The sequence below is a fragment of the Lytechinus variegatus genome, chromosome 5 (genome assembly GCF_018143015.1).
Source record: "Lytechinus variegatus isolate NC3 chromosome 5, Lvar_3.0, whole genome shotgun sequence".
Lineage (NCBI taxonomy): Eukaryota > Metazoa > Echinodermata > Echinoidea > Temnopleuroida > Toxopneustidae > Lytechinus > Lytechinus variegatus.
This window is the reverse complement of record NC_054744.1, coordinates 22,197,578-22,220,580: the sequence shown is the minus strand read 5'-3', so window position 1 is coordinate 22,220,580 and position 23,003 is coordinate 22,197,578. Positions and strand designations below refer to the sequence as shown.

At 37.0% G+C, this 23,003-nt stretch overlaps 1 protein-coding gene across 1 annotated transcript in view; it reads right to left on the bottom strand.

Annotated features, from left to right (window-relative positions):
* LOC121414948 (regulator of G-protein signaling 7-binding protein-like) overlaps positions 1–23,003 on the bottom strand; it is a 45,407-nt gene that overhangs the window by 21,679 nt on the left and 725 nt on the right. Inside the window, exons 2-3 of the mRNA XM_041607994.1 lie at positions 2,873–3,039; positions 1,677–1,801 (exon numbers count right to left, since the gene is read on the bottom strand). Coding sequence (XP_041463928.1) covers positions 1,677–1,801; positions 2,873–3,039 — 292 coding nt within the window. The remainder of the gene's footprint in view (positions 1–1,676; positions 1,802–2,872; positions 3,040–23,003) is intronic.

Genomic DNA, 23,003 nt, shown 5'->3' with positions numbered 1-23,003 from the left:
AATTTTATTTTGTTTCATCAATAAATCCTCGATATGAGGGCAATACAAAATATATACATTTTTTTTTTGTCTCTTTTGAGAAATCAGTGGCTTATGGAAATTGAGTATAGAGTAACACATTTTTACCTTTCGCATGATATTGTGTGTTTTTTATGCACAACTCGCAATAAAACTGAAATCCTTATTGAAAGGTTGGAGGAGTGACTGCCTTATAACAAGCCGCCCTTTCACCCGCCCTTTCGGTGAAAAAAAAAATCGTAATTTGAATGATGATTCCAGTGAAAAATAAGGCCAATGACGAATATTTAGCACGTGTGAAACCGAACCAGAACATGATTAGAATCACGACGGTTTACAATAGCAATCATCATTACAATGATGATTCAAGATTTACGTGTGAAAAGGACCCAATTCAAATGGTTCAAGCTTTTTGATAGGTTGGATATCCTCTGACCCTTATATAGCTATTTTAACATGTTAGATTTTAGCGTTTATCAAGTATTAATATTTCTCGTAAATATATATGAATATCTTTTTTATTATTCTGATTAATTCCATTAAAGGAAAATGAAACCTTTGGAACAAGTTGGCTTGTGTCGAAGCAGAAATATCAAAGAATAAGAACAAAGAAAATTTGAAAAAATCGGACAAATAATGAAAAAGTTATGAGCATTTGAATATTGTGATCACTATGGAGATCCTCCCAATGGCAATGCGACAAGGATGTGTGCTGTCACATGTGAACAACTTTCCCTTTGATCGACTATAAAATGCCCCCAAAATGTCTCTTTTACTTTTTCTTATGGTAATACAAACTCTTCATCCATGATGTATTCTTTATAAATCTGTATTAAATGCTCTCCTATAGAAAGAACACATGATCTACTGATAGATGTGTTAAAAGAGGCAGTTTAAGTGAAATATATACTTAAGTAATGGGGTGAGTTGTTCACAAGTGACATTACACATCTTTGTCGCATTGCCAATGGAAGGATCTCCATAGCATTAGTGATCGCAATATTCAAATGCTCATAACTTTCTCATTATTTGTCTTATTTTTTTCAAAATTCTGTTTCTTTATTTTTTCTGTTTTCACAAAAGCTATCTTGTTCCAAAGGAATATGAAATTCGTCATAAATTGTTTTCCGAATCCATGAGCAAGAACGACTTACCTGCACGATAAACAGTCCTTTCGGAAAAGTTGTCAAGCTCTTTTATATTTTTATTGATAATAATGAGGCTGATGATGAAAGGAACAATAATAGGGATTTCAACGTGAATAGATACATAGCAAAAACTGTGGTGTTAACCGGTGTACATGGAGGACCACACCAGTTGTTTTACACCGGTGTTAAATTTGTGGTGTTAGTTTTACACCTATAGATGTTATTACACCTTTTGTTGTTACATTTACACTCTTTGGTGTTATATTTAATCTCTAGGGTGTGGTCCTCTATTAACACCAATTGGTGTCAGTTTTAACACCGCAGAAATTATCAAGTACTAAATTGATGTAACAGTAACCTTTGAACAACAGGTGAACAGTTATATATATTGAAAATAGACAATAATCATCCTAAGTGTTTAAATCAAAATATCATTAAAGGCCTAACTCTTTAATTGACTTAGTGTTTTTAAAGAAAAATGTAAAAAGGGTAAAAATAAATTTTCCATACCTCTGAGGGCATCTACGGGTAATATCTGAAGAAGAATGAGTGATTTAATCATCTCATTAACATACATCTCCATACATCCAGTCAGCTGTATGAACAACCTCTCGAACTCCGGTCTCGTTCGACACCTACGTGCATAGAATAGTGCGACAAAATACGAGAAATTTATGATTTTGGGGGGCTGTGTCTCCGATTCATGATTATAATAGCCATAATAAATTTAAAATGAATATAAAGCACATGAGTGTAACAAATGCGGGTCGTTTTATGATTTTCCGGACAGAATTTTTTTTTCATATTTTTCATTTTTTCACGAATTCTCTTTTAAAAAGAATAGGGAATGAGAAAGTATGTTTTGCAGAATCACAATATCCTTATTCTAGTGGCATATACATGCAGGTCTTCTTACCTGAGGGAGGATTCCATCTCGGCCAACTGCATAAACATATGTGTGTGTGTGAAAGGATGTGAGATGTAGTGGGTGGGTGTTGAGGTTGTGTAGACATGTTTGTTTGTATATGATTATGTATAATGAATTGTAGTGACGTAACGAGTGTTAGTAAATCTCATCAGATTGTGATAGATTTTGACATTGTATTCAGAAAGAAATATGTTTCACCGTTTTTGCTGTCTTTTTCTTTTTTTATCTTGGTTTTGGAACTTTGGGGGAGTGCCATTTAAGCCCCCCCCCCCATCTATGCGTCAAAGTCAGTGTGTGCGTGAGGGTGGGTGAATATGTGTGTGTGTTTGTATACAACGTGTAATCATTGTGAACCTTCTTACCTCCCTAATTTTATGTAAAAGAATATTAGGAGCTAGTGAAGTGACCTTTTTTCTTGCTTGATTTCATCGTTAACGCCTAATGCTAATGTTCATATAATAACAATTATAATACTAATGAGAATAATGAAAATAACCATTGGTAACTTCGTATCATACAAACAATATCACTAGAAATTGTATATTTTTCTTCATCTCAACCTGGTAGATGATTTTACACAGCATCCCCCACGCTGAAAGTTGGGTGATACATGATAACCCCTCTATTACTGCGCCAGAATTATACACACGAAAATTGGCGCTTTACAAATTTGATATTACTTACAATCATTATCAATAAAATAAAATGGGCCTTTGTTAATTTTCATAAAGACCACTGCAATGTACCCATGGACAGTAGGATCCATGACATAACTCACCCTCGCATGTGTGGATAGAGTTTGGTCTTGGCGGTCTTTGCAGCCTCTAAGCATTTCCGTCGGTAGCGTCGGACTTCGTGTCGGAAGTGCGAGCAGTCCCCGAAGTCGGCAATGCTGATGAGCTTCTCGCGGTAGATAGCCACCTTGACGTTGAAATCACGAACGAGCTGAGAGGTTGAGAGAAAGAGAGGGAAATAGAAAGAAAGTAGAGGCAGGGAAAAGGAGAGAAAGAGACAGGGAGAAATAGAAGGGACGGGGACCGGGAATGAAAAGGGGAGGGATGATAAGGGGTCGGAGAGAAAGGGAAACATATTTTTCATATAATAAAAGTCGCAACGAGGATAGATAGATAGAGAGCGGGAAAGTGGACAAAGTCAACTCGAAAATTTCGGAGAAGAGTTTGATATGGGGAACCAACCGAGAGAGGGGGTTGTAGGAAAGAAAAGAAGGGAAAGAAACAAAGAAGAAAAATGGAAGAAAGGAGGGATGAAAATGATTTGAGAAAATATGAGGAAATGCTTTAATAATGTATAATAGTTTCACTCATCTCTGGGAAAACTGTCCCCAGTAAGACTGACTAGGCATTTTAGTTGCCTTTTATAGAAAAGTTAACATACATGATGACTTTTTTTTTAGTTACGACGAAAGATTAAAATCCTCATGTCAAAAAGTACAGAATAGAAAATCGAAAACCCTGCAGACACATATCAAATCATACTTTGCGATGAAAAGAAATTACTATTGATTCTGTGTAGCGATGAAGTCACGTAGAACAAAATCAGTAGCGCACCTGTAAAATTCTCGCATTGGAAATGTTCAAGGGAAAAGGATATGAGAGTAGGCTCTGTTTAGAAAAAAATCAAACTAGACGATTGTAGCTGTTTGCCTTAACCCAACCCGTGGTTGTACTCGAGACAGAGAGTCAGATGAGACTTTATTCTTAAGTAATTTTTACTTTTTATTATTTTTTTTGCTTTTTGAGTTAAACGTGGAATAAATTAATTGCTTCACAAATCATAAATAATATTAGGTTGGAGTTATTCAGCCCATGCAGTTTCAAGGGAAATTAATATCTTTAGAAGGAATGCAGTTGGGAAAAGAGAGAACATTATTTCCTTTAATTTTTTGTTTTTTGTCAAAATGTGCTCAATCTATAGTATGTTCTGTTCTTTTGACCAATGAGATTGGTAGAGGGTTTTTTCCAATTCGTCTGAGCCAAGTCGTCGAATTGCCAACTCGTCTTCTATCATTTGGTCTACCATCAGTGCGTCCACTATATATATTCACATGTTCTAACTGCCATTCCGTCCACTCACCGTTTCGTCTATAATAGCCAGTTAGTCTAATAGCCATCTAGTCCATCTACCATTTGGTCTAATTGGACTAAGTGTTGATTAAGCAAAATGAATGAAAAATGAAATGGACATTAGACCAACTGGTTATGAGACGAAATTGTCATAGACGAAGTGATGATAGGATCAAATGGTTTTCAGCCGAAATGTTGATGGACGTAAGGGCATTAGACTAAATGAAAGTAGACCATGTAGTGAGTGGACGAGTTGGGAGTAAACGAATTGGCAGTTTACCACTCAAAGGTACAAAGTCTATAAATTTCAAAGCTTGATTCGTTCGGCAAGGCATAAGACAGTAAGTCTTTCGGTCTTATTTGTTATTATCTGGAAATTGTTTTTATCAAACACTTGATTTTCATAGTCAAACGGGCTATTTTTTAAGATAATATGACCCAACTCAGCATCAAAGTGTATTTTTAATGGGCTTGGATTTGTATCATGCATTACTGTAGGAGGTTCTCACCATTGATTCTCTGGTTTGTTGTCATGGTTACCATCACATTTCATTAAACCCTACGAGCTAATAGCCTTCAGCATTCTACGGTGAGAGAGAGAAAACAATGTTCATTCCGGTGGTGGTACATGAATCCATTTTTTTTTGTAAGTGGGATTGTGTGGAAGATATAAGTTCAGTAATATGGGTCGTTGGATGTAACATTAGAATGTTATCATTGAGAACTGGTCTTCTGTAAACTTCAGGGTAGAATAGTGACTCATATTGCTTGAAAGATTATGTTCAACTTTGCACCTTTACTGGGCGCACCATTAAGGTGCAACTTTGTACCTTTTCGGAAAGGTGCAACTTTGCACCTCTCTGAAAGGTGTTAATTAGGGAAGAGTTCAATATGTACCTCCCCCACCAAAAATAACAAAAATTGTCGAGACTTCCGGTTTGTTCACTTCAGATTTTTCTAAAGATGTTCAGGTGTTGATTACCTTGCTTGGGACTGGAACTCACCTCGTTGTAACTGCAGTTTCCAACTGGGATACAACATTCTGTGGAATTGCAGTTATTTTGAGAGAGGAATTCTCAGTTCTCATCGAGATCATCAACCTATTTCACTGAACGTTTTTAAACCCATTGATTACTGAAAACCTGACTGTTTATCATCATCAACGTCGTCTTCACGGACATTTCAACTCGTTGCAGTGTTTCGGGTTTCAACATCAATTTCATCATCGCCAGCATTGTGGACTTTAATGAAAGGAACCTTTGCTAGCCAACTTGGATATATATATATCATTTTTAATAACTCATAACTGAATCTTAAAGATATGTCAGATGTATTATTTAGTTTTGTTTATTCTTTGTAAATAATTAAAAGGCAAAAATAATCTTATCAAAATTTTCTGTTATTTGTTCGGTATTCAATATCGTAACACAAGTCAGTAGCCTGTGAATAATTTCTAACTTAGGAGGAGGTGCTGATTTGTAGAGAAAATAAAAAATGACACCCCCCCCCCCCCACCTCAAATTTAGCGATGCCTGGAAAAAAAGGTTGACGAGCCGAAAAAATCACTTCCAACTCTATTTTAGTGGTGCTATTTTACCATTTTTCAGAACATTTATCACGAGTTATAAAATCGAGTGGACACGTGCACCAATTTCACGTTTACCAAAATAGTGGCAAACGCCAAGCCAGTCGTTAAAATCAGAGATTTTGAAAAGTTGGTTCATTATAAGTTTATCAATCCACATAACAGTATTGTATAAACATTCTGATATACAATAATATTTTTTCTGATTACACTTGAACGAGTCCGGAGGAATGAGTAATTAGAAGACGCGTGTTATGGATATTAAAACCCAAACCACATTCTCTCATTGCGCGGTTATTCGCAGTTTTCCATTGTCCTCTCTCCATTGGGGGATTTGTTATTCTTTTCTCTATGCAGTTTAAGAGTGGCTTGTTGTATAAGGTGTATGCTACCTTTTCTTCAAAGTGGTGTGTGTTAGTCATGTGCTGCAACTATTTCTTTCTCAGCTCGCAAATGTTGAAAATAGTTCGTAAAATATTCAAAAGGTAAAATTTTGCCACTTTAACATATCGAGTCCAGAATAAAACATTATATAATTATTATGTATCATTATGTAATTATACCTGCCAGCGTGCCTGGAGTATTGCTAATATACCAATCTTTCAATGCATGATCTTGACCGGTATTCAATTGTAAGTATTTAACTTAAGCTAAATACGGAGTAAAATATTACAATTATAGCTTAATTATCGAATCGAATACCGGCCTTTTGTGTACAACTAGAACATGATTGTAGAATATGAAGTGTCAAAATAAGAGATCAAGATTTCCCCGATTTTCCAACAAAGCAAAACTTCAAACTTCATTATCACACCTAATGCGTCAAACATTTCATTTCAGCCATGCCTTTTAAATTGAGCAACCAACTTGGCATGTCATATTCTACTCATTCTTAGAGGTTGATAAATATATGTCGCACACCTAATAATGTCCCCAAAATACATATTGTATTCAGAAAGAAGTTTGCAGGTATAATGTGTTTTTTTTCTAAATACATCAAAAGACCAGTTGAATCTTTCTATTTTGGTATTCCATGAATACCTAGCGAGATCGGGGGGAGGGGTTGTTGATAGGGGCTACAATCAAGATTATTTCCTTAAAATGTATGAAGTGATTAAACGATTAGCTGGTTATACGGTTTCTTGGGCGGTGGGCCACTCATAAATTCACCATAAAAATCCAAATAATGGTTTAGGTATATACATGTACGTATGAAGTAAAGTATAATGTTAAAGGGCTTAGTTTTTAGCATTTGAATTTTAGCCTGCTTTCTAAGATTATTAATATAATATGCAAACTTGCATGAAAGGAGTTATCTTGAGCCACACTTTCAAGGAAGTACTGTCCATATGGAACTACTATGCAATAAGTAATATTTTAAGTAGGCCTTTGTTCATTGTATAATGCTGAAAAGTACATTGAAGTGAAGTGGGTTTACCAGTGCATGCATGACCTTTAAATATCGCATGAATTATGTGCGTAGGATCTGCAAATAACAAACATCTTGATCGAGTTAAACATTAGTTAATGATATTATGGTGAATTGATATTTGTGGCTTGGGTGCCATTTGAAACAAAGTTTGTAGTATCGTTACTTCGTAACAATGTATACATGCAATACTGGCAATTAATATAATCTGGTGTGATGATCATTATGCCGCACATGCATCGTCACCAGTCCCTCACTCAACTGCCCCCCCCCCCCGTATCCCCCCCCCCTCTCTCTCTCTCTCTCTGTTTCTCCCTCCCTCCTTCATCTTCTTCTATTTACCCTTCTCTAGCTCGTGCATCTTTCACTCTGACTTACCCCCTCTTATCCCCTCTCTCTAATGCTCTCCCGTACAATCCTATTATCCATCTATTTCGATTGACGAGTGACAGTTAATCACACGCTCCAAAACACAAAAGACGAAAATTATGAAAATTTGTGAAATAGGGCCACTAAGTTTCCCACCCTTATCAAAAAAGCTGTTACTCCTTTTCACTCTTTTATTCATTTAGAACGTATGATTTTGTGAATACAGAAATATTTGTTAAGTATTCATTGTTATATCCATCTACATACTAAGTCCTTATTGATTTATAGAAAAAGATATAATCATCATCATCACCTACCCCAATCAATTGCCACTGTCCATTGGAATTAAAAGATGGGAAAGACGTGTAAGATGTAAGTATGGCAAAAATAAATCGTTCATTATTTCAATTTTCCAAGCATTGATTCTGTTTATTAATCACTCATAACAAGCTCTTGTGCCATGCTTTATTCATAACTTCCATGCCACTTTAATGTCTATTCACTATGTTTTAAGCATACACTCGCGGGAACAGAATGCGTGCCTGTTCTGTGGGTTGGAGTGAATGAACTCTGCTCTAATGTTCTTCAATTTCCTGTCATCATTCAGTACCCCGTCACCTCGTCTAAGTGGCCGGACCAACTCGATCAATAAAAGGGGTTCCTGTTGCACCCCTGATATTAAACTGAAATAGCACAGTGCCATTGGTTACATTACATGGCATCATCGATTCTACAAAGACCTGTTCCGAATGGGATAAAACCAGTGACGAATGGGGGGGGGGACGCCCGGGGTACTTGTAATTAATGTTGACGCACAGTTGCTTCTTTGGTCATTTTAGTTGTTCGTGAAGACTTTAAAGAGTTTTAATTGCATTGTTTTAATTATTTTCATTTTATATATTATTTATTGCTTTTTCACTTGTGCCCATTTTCGCTTCCAGAAAATGACGAACTGGGTGCGCAACTGGTCTCACTTTTCTCGGATTAACGCGACGCCGGGAAAATCATTCATGTACAATTCATGAAGAAAGTCCCAAATCAAAAGGCAACAAGACAGGATGCTCTTTTCCCATGGTTTGATTGTGAAGAAAGCTATTTTCGTTATTACTGGCAGGTGAGCGTCATCTAATCTGACAAATTGAACTTTTACTGCATGTTAGAGAAATTATGTCACAATATTGGCCAATTGAATTTTGATTAGGGGTGAGACGTCATATATAGAGGAGACATAAAGTGTTCTCTTAATGACAAAATGGGGCATTTTCTATATAGCTTTCAATCTTGTTTCTTCATAACCCATCCCCACCCCTCAGAATCCCAATTATTAGTTTTTTTTCTGTTCTTCTTTTTATTTTGATTTTACCATCCCCCGCCCTCCCCTCTCCCTGTTATGGAACCGCCATTGAGGAGTTTTCACTCATCGACGTACGGGTGATTCAAGAACAGAGACAATATATTGTCAAATGCCTGGCATGAAAATGAAGAGTAAATAAGTCTTTGACAATTATAGTGAATCAATCAGTTTAATAATGATAATAATAATAATAACGTTTTATTTACCCAGGGTGGCCACTTCAGTTAGGAAACTGCTCTACCAGCGGGCCCTGCATAACATGGCATTATTACCCTTCTCCAATCTAAATGCTGAGCGCCTAGCAAGAAGGCAGAAGGTCCCATTTTTATAAGTCTTTGGTATGACTCGGCCGAGTTTAGTCCTCGATTCTTGACAAACGGATCAATATTTTTTCGTCAGCTCCAAAACTAAGGACGGAACTGCTATTACGGTTCACCAATTTTCAACAAAGACCCCCCCCCCCCTCGCCAAGCGATTCTCTCCGCCCTTTCATATGGTACCAAAGCCCGGGGGGCCACTTACATTGACGAGTGGATACCATGCGCGACCAAAAAAACACGTAAAAAGGATGTCTTTTTCACGATAGGGCACGTTACGTACGTAACGTGATAAGGGTGTCAAAAACACAAAAATAATGAAAAAAGGTATCTATTTCGCTAGGAAAATTACGTGTTTAGGGTCGAATCTGCGGGGATGATAAAATAAAATTAAAATGTTTTATAAAGGATGTCCTTTTTGCCCCAAAACTTCGTGTTTAGAGTCCGATTTGCGCGAGGTGTAGAAGGTGGGGTCGTACTAAACCAAATAAGGTAAAGCCGACGACCGAAGGACCCGTAACAATAAAACATTCCTGTATTTGTTTAGGGTTCATTTCAGGGAATATTTGCCAAGAGTATCGTTTTGTTTCCAATACTTGTTAAGGGTAGGGTTTCACACGCCAACACTTGTTAAGGGGTGCATTTTCAGAATATGGAAATTACGTGTTTAGGGTGCTTTTCGAGACCCCGTGGTCGCGCATGGTATCCACTCGTGAATGGAAGTGCCCCCCCCCCCCCCCCCCGGTACCAAAGTCGTAATTTGAATGATGATTCCCGTGAGAAATAGTTCTAATTACTATTTTTTCAGCATGTGTGAAACCAAACTCACGAACGCTAATCACAAATTCAAATTCGACTCCGAGTGTGAGGTCCAGCTAAGTTTTACTCAAATTACGGTACGAAACTTTCGTATGAAAGGGTTGAACTTCAAGACATCTTTTTTGGGGCGGAGCTTACGTGACCTTTCAAGCACTTCCGTGGATAATACAATGGTCATGCTGCACTCAGTTTGTATTTGCGGTGCAGTGCTTTGATTGACGGACACAATTAATACCGCCTTCGCTCAGGAATTTGAATTCAAATCACAGTTTTCGAGTGAGAGTGAACGTGTGAATTGTACGATGATTCTAAAGAGGAATTGCAATCATATTACAATATGATTCAAGATTCTCGCGTAAAATACGGGCCTTTTCACACGTGAATCTTGAATCATCATAGTATAATGATAATTGCTATTGTAATCGTGACTGTGTTTAGCGTTCGTGATTCTAATCATGTTTTAGTTTGGTTTCACACGTGCTAAGTATCAATCATTAGCCTTATTTTTCACTGGAAACATCATTCAAATTACGATTTTTTTTACCGTGTGAAACTGAAAGGGTGGTAAGTCTTTTGACGGGCATTTTCAATACATTTAATTTTCTTCTTGATTCCTCTGTAAGCGGCTGAGCGAAAACTCGGTATTGTCTTTGTATTTGAAGGGGGGTTCCTGACATGCCTGATGGGATTCCAAGTCGTGCATGAGTATCGTGTGCTCCCTATGCTTACTTCACAAACATGCACATGAAATGCACACAAAACCGAATCACTGTCAAAATCATTTCCAAAGTGAACGTGAGAAGTAATATTCTAAGTTTGGAGTAACAATATACATGTACATGAAAGCCCCTTTATGCCATCTTGTCGCCAAAGGATGTTAACTATGCTTAAGTTCACACACATCTTTCCTTTCAGATGAATGCACGATTTACTTCACTTCTCGTGAAAGCGCTACAAAATTTTCATAAAGAGCCAGGGATGTATAAAAATACAGCCATTAATGTCATGTAAAATTCATGATAGACTATTTCACCGTGAAATGAAGAAGTTGCAAAATAAGCTGGTAAGATATAGTTTTTATTCAGAGATTTTGCTACGATGGAAAGGTTGTTCACCTGTTATTATTATCGGAGCGTCGTGGCCCAGTGGATTAGTCTCCGGACTTTGAAACAGAGGGTCGTGCATGGGTTCAAATTCCAGCCATGACGTAATTTCCTTCAGCAAGGAATTCATCCAGTGTGCTGCACTCGACCCAGGTGAGGTAAATGGGTACCGGCAGGAAGTAATTCCTCAAAAAGCTGTGTGCACCTGAATAGGTAGCCTAGCTTCGCCGGGTAATGATAATAGCAGGGCCCGCTTGGAGAACAGTTTTCGGAACTGAAGTGGCTACCCTGTGTAAATATACCGTTACTATTATAAGAATCTTATTAGGTGGTCTGTCTTTGACAGATCACCTCTTAATTTCGTCAAAATTTTCTTTTTATTTCTTTCTTTATTACTTTATTTATTTTTACGGATTTTCTTGTCGCCAAGTTATCTCAAAATGGACTTAGTCAATTTCATTGAATTTCATTGAATTTCATGTCATTTATAGGATCTGTCATGGACACGTCAAAATAAGCTTTTCAAGGTCATCAGGTCATGATGACGTCATCTAGGCGCCATTTTGTAAAATCACATTATCAATCATATCTTCATAATCAATTATCAAAAATTATTAATATTTACATCATATCAACTTCAGGTCAAGGGTCATCAGGTCATGTCATCAAAGGTCACCTGTAGGTCACGACGCGCGCGTACGCGCGCGTCAAAATTTCAAAATGCTAAAAATCACCTTTTGACCAGACGAGAGTACGTTTCAGGTCATTTTAAGCATTTCAAAATTTTGTGCGCGCGCGTTTCCGCGCGTAACGCCTATACGCAACGCAGAAACACCGTTTTTTTTTACATCATTGCATTGATAATAAAATTCTGAACAATTTGATACCTTGATCAACCTTCTACGACCATTAATAACGAAATTAACACCCGTTAAAGTTTGCAGCACGTGTGCGCGCGAGCTCTCACTATAGGCCATATATGGGCAAAAACATGCCTATTGTAAATTCACTGTAGCTCTTTAAATAGTCCATTGACCCCCAATTTTTTTTCATATATCGATAGAGTATGAGTTGTAGATTTGATTTCATGTCACCATTGTCCCTAAATTATATCGTGACGTCATCAAAATAGAGCCTAAACTAAAAATTTCATTTTTTCAAAAATGACGTCATCAAATTTATGCAAATTTGGTTGTAACTTCTCGAATATAGATCGTTTTTCGCCCAGATTTCGATATGTTGTGGTTTAGAATGTACTCTTTCTCCTCAGTCAACATGAATATTCGTTTTGAGAAACGCATCATTGCGTAAAACAGCGATGAAAAGAGGCATGTCATTTTTCCTCATTTTGCGTGTAATCTCTATGGGACATGACTTTTTCTCAAAACCAGATTCGACATTCCTCTATTTCGTGAGCCATATCTCCATTTTTTCTTGTCAGTTTTCTTTAAGCTTTTAGTATGTTGTAGCTGAGATTCTAAGCTTTCGCGAGTGTGCCCTTCATTTTTTTATCAGATGCCGAGATCATGCCCGTATTTCACTTGCAAAATTGGACTTGTAATTCTCAAAATTGCTTACGTGTATTCTCTATGGGGAATATCGTGGCTTTGACTGCTTCTTAAAGGGCGCGGGTTCGAGTCCTGGGGTGGACAAGATGAATTTTTTTTCACTTTTTTTTTCTTTTTGCCACTTCTTACATGATCCTTTATGATAATCTAAAGGTATAAAAGTTTAAATTTAGCAAGATAAAACAGATTATAATTACTTTTTTTCATATCACATGTATTTTGCGTGTAATCTCTATGGGACATGACCTTTTCTCAAAACTAGATTCGACATTCCTCTATTTCGTGAGCCATATCTCCATTTTTTCTTGTCAGTTTTCTTTAAGCTTTTAGTATGTTGTAGCTGAGATTCTAAGCTTTCGCAAGTGTGCCCACCATTTTTTGATCAGATGCCAGGATCATGCCTGTATTTCGCTTGCAAAATTGGACTTGTAATTCTCAAAATTGCTTACGTGTATTCTCTATGGGGAATATCGTGGCTTTGACTGCTTTCTAAAGGGCGCGGGTTCGAGTCCTGGGGTGAACAAGATGAATTTTTTTCACTTTTTTTTCTTTTTGCCGCTTCTTACATGATCCTTTATGATAATTTAAAGGTATAAAAGTTTAAATTTAGCAAGATAAAACAGATTATAATTACTTTTTTCATATCACATGTATTTTGCGTGTAATCTCTATGGGACATGACCTTTTCTCAAAACTAGATTCGACATTCCTCTATTTCGTGAGCCATATCTCCATTGTTTCTTGTCAGTTTTCCCTGAGCTTTTAGTATGTTGTAGCTGAGATTCTAAGCTTTCGGAACTTTGCACTTTATTTTTTGATCAGATGCCGGGATCATGCCAGTATTTCGCTTGCAAAATTTGAATTGTAATTCTCAAACTTGCTTACGTGTAATCTCTATGGGGAATATGCTAGCTCAATGGATAACGCATTTGACGTGTTCGTCCGTATTGCTGACGTGTAGGTCCGTGTTGCTGACGTGGTGGTCCGTGTAGCTGACGTGTAGGTCTGTGTTGCTGACGTATTGGTCCGTGTTGACGACGTGCTCTGCCGGCATGATCCGTGTAGATCCGTGTGAAGCTGCCGTGTTGATGCCGTGTTCACAGTCATCTGGGGCAAAACTATCCCGGACCTCCCCGGATCATGCCGGCATTGCCGTGTTGATCCGTGAGGTATAATCATCTATCTTGTATGTATCTGTTTGAAGATCTGACGATTGTCATCACCACATCAATAATCACATTTAGTAATGGTAAAACTTATTCTTAGGATGTCTACGATCAAGATTATCAATGATATCTAAATGATTTATTTCATACATCAGCCGACACTGTATGACAATTCATGACAGACCACCTAATTCGTCCGCATGACGAATTAAATTCTAGTTATTATTATTATTATTGTTATTATTATGACGCAAAATGCCTGTTCTATTTTCTTTTACAAAAATTGGCTCGATTCCAATCAAACTCAATTTAAGATAAATCTTAAATGTTATTTCTTATATAGTACACAACTGCGATTAACCCAAAGTTGATATTGATTTAATTAAGGGCCTTTTAACACGTGAATCTTGAATCATCATTGTAATAATGATTGCAATTCGTCTTTAGAATCATCGGACCTTTCACACGCTCACTCGAAAACTGATATGAATGGAATGGAACTGTAGTTCATCTCCGGAGTAGAATTTGAATTCGTGATTGTGATTAGCGTTCGTGATTCTAATCATGTTCTAGTTTGATTTCACACGTGCTAACAATTCGTCATTAGCCTTATTTTTCACTGGAATCATCATTCAAATTTCCACTTTTTTAACCGTGTGAAAGGGCGGTAAGTCTGAACTATTGATAAGAATTAGCCCTGTGTGTATTTTACCACACCGGGGGGCATTCGGATGACGACGAAAGAAATTTAAAAAGCCAATTCAACTCATTTTCACCACATACTTAATTATATGAAAAGGTGTAACTTTAAATGGATTAAAGATCTCTTTAAAATTGTTTCATGAAATTGCATCATTAAGAACAAAATTACGTCTGATTGGTTCAAAATCATAGCGAACTTTATTATGCTTATCAAACTATTTAGTTTAGAAAGTCAGTATAGATAATAAAACAAATACGCCATATACATGATATAGGCCTACCCCGAAATCCCGCCCTGCGCCTGCACAAAAACTAAACCGACGCCCGATCCCCATCCATATGGCTTCAAAAGTTGATTATAATCTGTGACTTTGAGCAAACATCGAATCATCAGAGATGATATATACAAAAAAAGGCAGAATTATGTTTGAGCGCCAAACACCTGTCTAAATCTTGGCACATGTTACTAAAATTAAATTTTGATGTATTGATTGTATTAATGTAAACAAACGCAACCAGTTAATGCTGCCAGTCACACCAAGAAAGCCTTCTCCAAACCGACCAATGACATTCCATTCAAAATAGCATGAGAGCTTTGATCAGTCTGGAGTCGTTTCGTTGGTTTAACTGTAACATAACAGGGACCGCGGAACTGGGAGATGACGGGACTTCAGCCCCCAACCCCCTTTTTTTCAAAAACCGTGTACACAAAAACATAAATGTTGCCATCTGATTGTGATTTTGCCAATGTCACCCCCCCCTCCCCCCCCCCCCAGTTTTAAAACCGTTCCGCGCCCTGCAAAACCGAGCCATATGCTTAACTTGGATGTCTTGCACTTCACATGAAAGGTCACATTATGCTGTGGAGTTCTTGGGACAGATATAAATACATCCATGTTATATTCATGACGGGGAAGTCTACGGCGATCATGATAGTGGTAGCGTGACTGAGGACAGAGATCTCACCTCTGTGACCATGGTGACGTGTATTTTAAGCTCGCCTTTTTTTTCACTCTCTGTAAAACTATTGCCATAATTTATATAATATATATATATATCAGGAATGCGAAACAAATTCACGAGTAATGCAGTTTTTGTAATGCCAACAATTAAGTTCTTTATTCACTCTCCAAATTTTCGGTAGACCTCTACCTTCTTCAGGAAGATTCGTGAATATTGACAATACGTGGAACACCAAGATGCTTATATATATATATATATATATATATATATATATATATATATAATTTATATATGAGATATCTACCCTTTGGGGAAATTGGTGATGTTCTCTTCATCCATTTCTTTCACAAAATATTTAAATAAAGAGTTGCCAAAGCTTTTGTACATATAAAAATTCACACACACACACACACACACACATATATATATATATATATATATATATATATATATATATTATATATATTTTGTCCCATTTACAAGGATCTTTCTGTGTTGTTGCGGCGTTTTTTTCTGCGTCATGTGTTAATGGTATGTACCTGAAGAAAATATCTCAAATAATAATAATAATTGGCATTTATATATAGCGCTTTATCAATCTACGACTTCTCAAAGCGCTTCACAATTATTATTACCCGGTCACTGGATTCATAGCATTTCAAGCAGCCTGTTAGGCGCACACTTGATAAACCAATCACAATGAGGGTTGTTTCCTATCGGTACCCAATTTATAGCACCTGGGTGAGAGTGGCAAAGTGTGGATTGACACCTTGCCAAGGGCACTATAGGCCATGGTAGGATTCGAACACACGACCTTCTGATTACAAGGGGAGATTCAGAATACACCACGGCGCTTCCACACAAATCATGTACCTTAGTCAATAATAAATCAGTTTTCTTACATAATGTATGTCATAAGCTGTGCACTGTGTAATCTAGTTGTAAATTGAGAAACAGTACATAAGAGAGCAAATATGGTTCGGCTGCTTTACTTATACTGTGAAAAATTATTGTTTTGATATTGTAAACATGCCCCATAATGTAATTATGTACGATTAATTTCATGTGACAACGATTTTTCTCCCTTATATCTAAACTGATTTATTTGGAAATGGGGTAACTGAGATGTACTCATTGGGTATACTTTTGAAGACAGTTTTTTTCTTTACACCCGACATCATAGCCAAGCTATATAGCTCTGTTAGAAATATCCGCGATATTTGCATACGAGATTCAAGTAACCCTGTTAATCTGGAAATTTAAGAAAAATTAAACATGGTCAGACTGGCAGCAATGTTTAATAATGATAACATTTAAAAACAATTCTCTCCTTCTTTTTCTTCATTGCCTTGATCTAATATTTGTGGTGGTAGTTGGTGGTGTTTTTTTTCTTCTTTTAGTTATATTCCTCCTCCTCCTCACTGTTCTTCCCCTCCTTCATCTTCTTTTCGTATACATCCACAGTATCCAGACTATCCTAAGGTGATGCTTTCATTCAAGATAAGTCCTGTAAAATGTAAATAGTAATATACATACGTGTATGTTATTTCTAAGAAACTGCAGAAAAATCATATTTACCTCGCGATAGATTTCGCATATTATTCCATTTAATAATGGAATTCTGGATGGCACGATCTGTTTCTGAATTGCACTTAAAAAGGTCATCGCCATCTCGTTGTGTTGTGTTCGAGGATAAAGGCAGCTCATTAATATTTCAAGTTGGTTACAATTTTTACTGCTCTTACGGTTCTTTACATTCTTAATTGGAGTGAATCTTGTAGAATATCAACTGATCATTCCAAAGCGTCTTGAAGACGCTTTGGAATGATGTAACCTAAGTGTATAATATCATTTTTTCCAAACTATTGTCATATATAGCCAAATTTACGACATACCAAGTCGACAATGCCAAGCATCATCAGTCAGTATTATGCTCTGCCTATGAATTAAGATAATTGAAAGGGATATAGTGATGACAAGTTTTTATTACAACAAAAGTCGCCAATGAACGACCTGTGAGGACAAATATATTGAATGTATAGCAGGAAGTCGCGAATCAATGACAGCCCCATCCCCTCCGGCTGGCGGCGGACCAACCAAGTAGGAACTCTCTCAGTCATAATCCTCTTGTAATATATCACTCTCATATAGCGACACGCATCGTGTAGATAATTCCCAAGGATCATCGGGCCTGGGTTCCCATCTAACAACAATGTGATAAATGCTAATTAAGTCTATCTTCTAGCTCCACTCACCTGCATGAGCAACAAAGGGTTGTCCTTCACGGGGGATGATGCCCAGTCGAGGTTATATTTGATCATATGCACAAGGTGTCAACATCATTCTTTTTCACATCTTCGTACAAGCCATGGTAAAGCATAATAATAATAGGGAGTACCAAACGTGTATGTATTGAAATGTTCGTTGAATTATAGTTTTTATACATTTGTTTTTTCTATTGATGATAGCCAGAAACACAGAGAGTGATATAAAGACGATAAGACGTTACATGACTTGACGTGAAAATATTAATTCTTACATTCTGATGCCCTTTACAATAAGCATTATAACATATTTACTTTCGATATTCGTCTTTAGATGGTTTTTCTATCTTTCGAATGACGTTTTACTTAAATTGCTGAATCCTAACCAAACACTCTGACCCGTTTTCTAAACTTTGGTTTACCCGGGGGTTTACCGTTATTCAAACTCTGGTCAAAACATAGCGATATATATCTCTATGGCCCGTAAACTGAAGTCGGGTTAAATTCAAACTCTTATCTTAAGTTGTAGTTTAAATATGGAAAGCCAGTTGTTACATAAATCTGTAACAATACGGTTTCAATGTATCAGCTCATTTGACTCCCAAAACATTATTAACTGCCTTTGAAGAATAAGTATGACAGTTGTCTTCACCATAAAAGAATTACTAAAGAGCACAGTAAACTTGAGAAGCATTCACTGTAAACAAAATTTTGAAACGTTTTGGCTTCCCATAATTTCAGCACTGAGTTAGACCATGGACTAAGTTAAACCCGACTTCAGAATACAGGCCTATGGGTCTAAAGTTGTGGTTTAACTATGGACAGCCAACTGTGAAACAAATCTCTCATAGTAAAGGTTCAGTTTAGCAACTCTGTGAACACTCAAATCATTCATAACTGTCTGGGAATTATAAATAAGACAGTTGACTTCACCGATAAAGAATGATACAGACCATAGTAAACTATAAAAAAAATACAATGTAAACAATAACATTTAAACATATCAAACACTTACTATATCAAGGACAATGTGTTTACAAAGGAGAAAAAAAATCCATCATAATCGAGTCGTCATCAGCGACCATTAAAAAAATGCATTATCTGATTTTTTTGTTGTTTCTGTGTTATAACTAACTAAAGAGTTGCAATATTTATAGTGATGACACTTTCTTGTCCTTTTACTTATTAATTTTTATCTCAGCACGGTAAAGATGATTTGACTATTGCAAGCATGCTTGTTTACATCTCGTGTGTTTTCGTGCCCGGGACTTAATCGATGATCCTTTTAAAGTTCTTCATGGTGTAAAGAACCCTAAAGGTTGTATAAAATACCCTATAGGCCTACACACTTAAAATGTTTGGCAATATACTGTCCACTGTGTTGGGTAATGTATGTTGGTTAAAAACGTATATATTCTGGGCAATCATTATCAAATTGAAAAAAAAAATTATTACACAATTATTTGTTTTTGTTTCCAAATTCGGACAGATTTCAGCCAATAGTTGTTTGGACAGTATGTTGCACAGTGATGATAAAAAATTGGGCCTATTTTGCCCAAACTTTCTGTTTAAGAGTGTACAAAATTGAGAGGGTTCTTCATAGCATCAAGAATCTCATATAGAAGAACTTTAAAGTGTTTCTTGTATAACTCGTTGCTTAATAACTATCAAGAACCATTTTCTGCTTGTTTGAAGAACTTTAAATGGTTCCAAATACGGGGCTTAGAAAAGATTTCGATTAGTGTATCATTCCTCCTCGCCCCCCACCCCCTCCTCTCTCCCTCTCTTTATAAGGGGCCGTGGAATGGTTTTCAAAGTGGGGGGCTGACCATGCAAAAAGAATAACAATCAGATGGTAATTTTTGCGTTTTTGTACACGGTTTGGGAAAAGTGGGGGCTGAAGCCAACCTAGACCCCTCCTCCACGGCCACTGTTCATTATCTTTCAATCTCCCCCCCCCCCCCCCCCCCGCTCTCTCTCTCTCTTTCATCTATTCTTTCATCTCATTGGTATAAATGTCGCTATACCTTTCTATTTCGTAAAACATTTTTTAAGAAACCAGGACAACAGGCACATAACCTTTCATCGCATTAAATTCAAAACACTCAAAAGAGTGTTCTTTCTCCTTTTGAGACGCAGAAACATCTGCTCTCCTTTCCTGATTGTAACATTTCTGTCCGAGGACACACCATGACTTTTACAAAAGATAAAGAGCACAAGAAATTACGTTTATTACATTTTCCGCTCTATTCGCATCATGGCGATCACAATGATTCCAGCGTATCTGCAACATATTGCAGTGGATGCCCCCAACATAATACGTCACAGCTACTCATAAAAGACGTCATGCTATGCCGATATTGTTATTACACCGCAGGCCTTCATTGGCAGCGCAAGCGAGTCTAGACGATTATGTTCTTCTCATCATCCAAAAATCAAGCAACGCTGTCTGGAGCGGGAGGAACGAACATAAATATTTCTCGGGTCGAGGGGGCAAAGCGCTGAAATAAAGAAAACTCAAATACTGACTTATGCAGCGAGGATATCGAAAACACCTTTAACTGATTGCATATGCAACATAAAAAGACACACATCCACCTTCATGCACACACACATCAACACAAGGACAGGAAAGCGATATGTTTTAAATGTTACTAGTAAGTGGAATCATAAGAATTCACAATTAAATTGTATCAATATAGGTATTTTACATCCCTTTTATGGAGATTCAGTAAATCCGAGATGCATGTAAATCTAAAAAATAGTTACTACCATTCGACTTCCTCCCGATGGACTAAGAAATCTTAGGCGTAAATCATATCCGAGTACCCAACATAATATCACTAATAACGATTACACCTATATACCTCAACCCATTAAGAGTGGTTTGCCTTTTTTACTGCATATTTTCTTGTCTTCAAGTGCGGTTGGAATTCATTTCAAGGCGGTAATCTTGTTATCATTCACTGTCGGATTATGGAAGCCATACCCAGGTATTAAAAGATTACTCCCCACCGATCAAATGCTATGAAATTCTGCCAAGATCGTCGGGGAATTGAGGCAGAGAATGCGAGGGAGAGAGGGTGAGAGGCTAATACAGACAAAGGCAGGAGGAGAAAGGGGTTGACAATAAAGAGAGGCATAGAAATATGAAAATATAAAAAAAGGTACAAGAGTCAGTGGAGATACAGAAAAGGGGATAAAAAGGAAAGGGGATGTTAGAAATGAAAATAAATTAGGAGGGAGACGGTAGGATATTTTAAGAAAGACAAGTAAATGGGGGAGGTTAAGGGTTGAGAGGCTGGGAAGAATGAATGTACGAGAGAGGAAAATGTCTTGATCATTCGAAAGAAATAAAGTGAAAAAAAAATAGACGAACAGACAGACGGATAAGAATTGGAAAGGGAAAAAGTGAAAACGATATTCAGAGCATTGTCTGTCAGGAAATGTGGATGGAGGAGTGCAGGAGAAACGGACATTCCGACGGAGAAAATAAATGGAGCAAATGTAATAGTGTTGGAGGCGTTCATTGCGGAATGCGCAGACAAAATCGATGAGACAATGGAACTCTTGTAGGCATATAGATTGGTGGCGAGTGAAAAGGAGAGAATAGATAATGACCTGATAGTAAATGTGATTAGATTTTGTACTCTTCTTAACCAATTCGTAATCTACAGTAGATGTGAAAAGATAATGAAAAATCAAATATCGCCAATTTCCGTCGAATTTCAAAATGGACATTCCTATAATTACCTAGCAGAAACAAAGGGCACCGTTATAGATTGAATCAATAACATTTAATGACAGGTTTATTCGAAAACGATTATTCAAATAGTATTTGTGCTATCAGATGACTATTCTTATCGTTTTTTATGTGAGGGCGGGGAATACGAAAACGAAGAATGTGATATTGGTGGTGGTATCGTAATAGAGGTAGCACGTAGTAGTAGCAGCAGTTTTAAGTAGTAGTAGTAGTATAGTAGTGGCAGTAGTAGTAGTAGTAGTAGTAGTAGTAGTAGTAGTAGTAGTAGTAGTAGTAATGGTATCATAGTAGTAGTAGTAGTAGTAGTAGTAGTAGAAGTAGTAGTGGTAGTAATAGTTATATTGGTAGAAGTAGAAGTAGTAGTAGTAGTAGTAGTAGTAGTAATAGTAATGGTAGTATTATAATAGGAGTAGTAGTAATGGTAGTATTATAATAGGAGTAATAGTAGTTGTAGTAGTGGTGGTAGAAGTATTAATAGTAGTAGTATTGGTAGCAGTAGAAGTATAGTAGCAACAGCACTACTAGTAGTAGTAGTAGTAGTAGTAGTAGTAGTAGTAGTAGTAGTAGTAGTAGTAGTAGTATAGTAGTGGTAGTAGTACAAGCAGTAGTAGTAGTAGTAGTAGTAATGGTATTATAGTAGTAGTAGTATAGTAGTAGTAGTAGTAGTAGTAGTAGTAGTAGTAGTAGTGGTAGAAGTAGAAGTAGTAGTAGAAGTAGTAGTAGTAGTAGTAGTAGTAGTAGTAGCAGTAGTAGTAATGGTAGTATGATAATAGGAGTCGTAGTAGTAGTAGTAGTAGTAAAAGTAGTAGTAGAACCTCTGCATCAATTTGTAACCCCCCCCCCCCCCTCACGTAGCTTGGAATACAAGGCAAACAACACAACACACATTAAGTGAGCATTTGTAGGGACATTACCATGTCCACTCGTTTTGCTGGATACGCCATTTCCCAAGTCATCATTTTTTAAGCTGAGTCGGCGAGAATCTGGAGGGATTGACATAGATTAAGGGCGGAAGCAGGAAGGATTAACATTTCAGATGAGCGACCACCGATAAAAGAAAATGATGAAGGAAGGCGATAGAGGAAAAAACAACAAGATGGCTATCTAAGTTAGATGTTAAAATGGTGATCGTAATCTGAAAATAATCATACGACGATACATCATTACCATATGGAAGTAATAATGAGTAGGATGTAGGTGGAGTTTGATACCATGACTAATGTACACTGATTACGGTGTTTAGGTGTGTGTGTATTTGAGTTTTGTCAGACGTGTATCAATCAGATATGATTATTTACGTCTGGGACCGACCTTTAACGTCACCATCCGAAAGACGTGACCAGGGCTCGAACCTCGACCCTCTGCAATCAATTTGTAACTTCCCCCACAGCTTGGATTACAGGCGCACGCCACAACGCCCAGT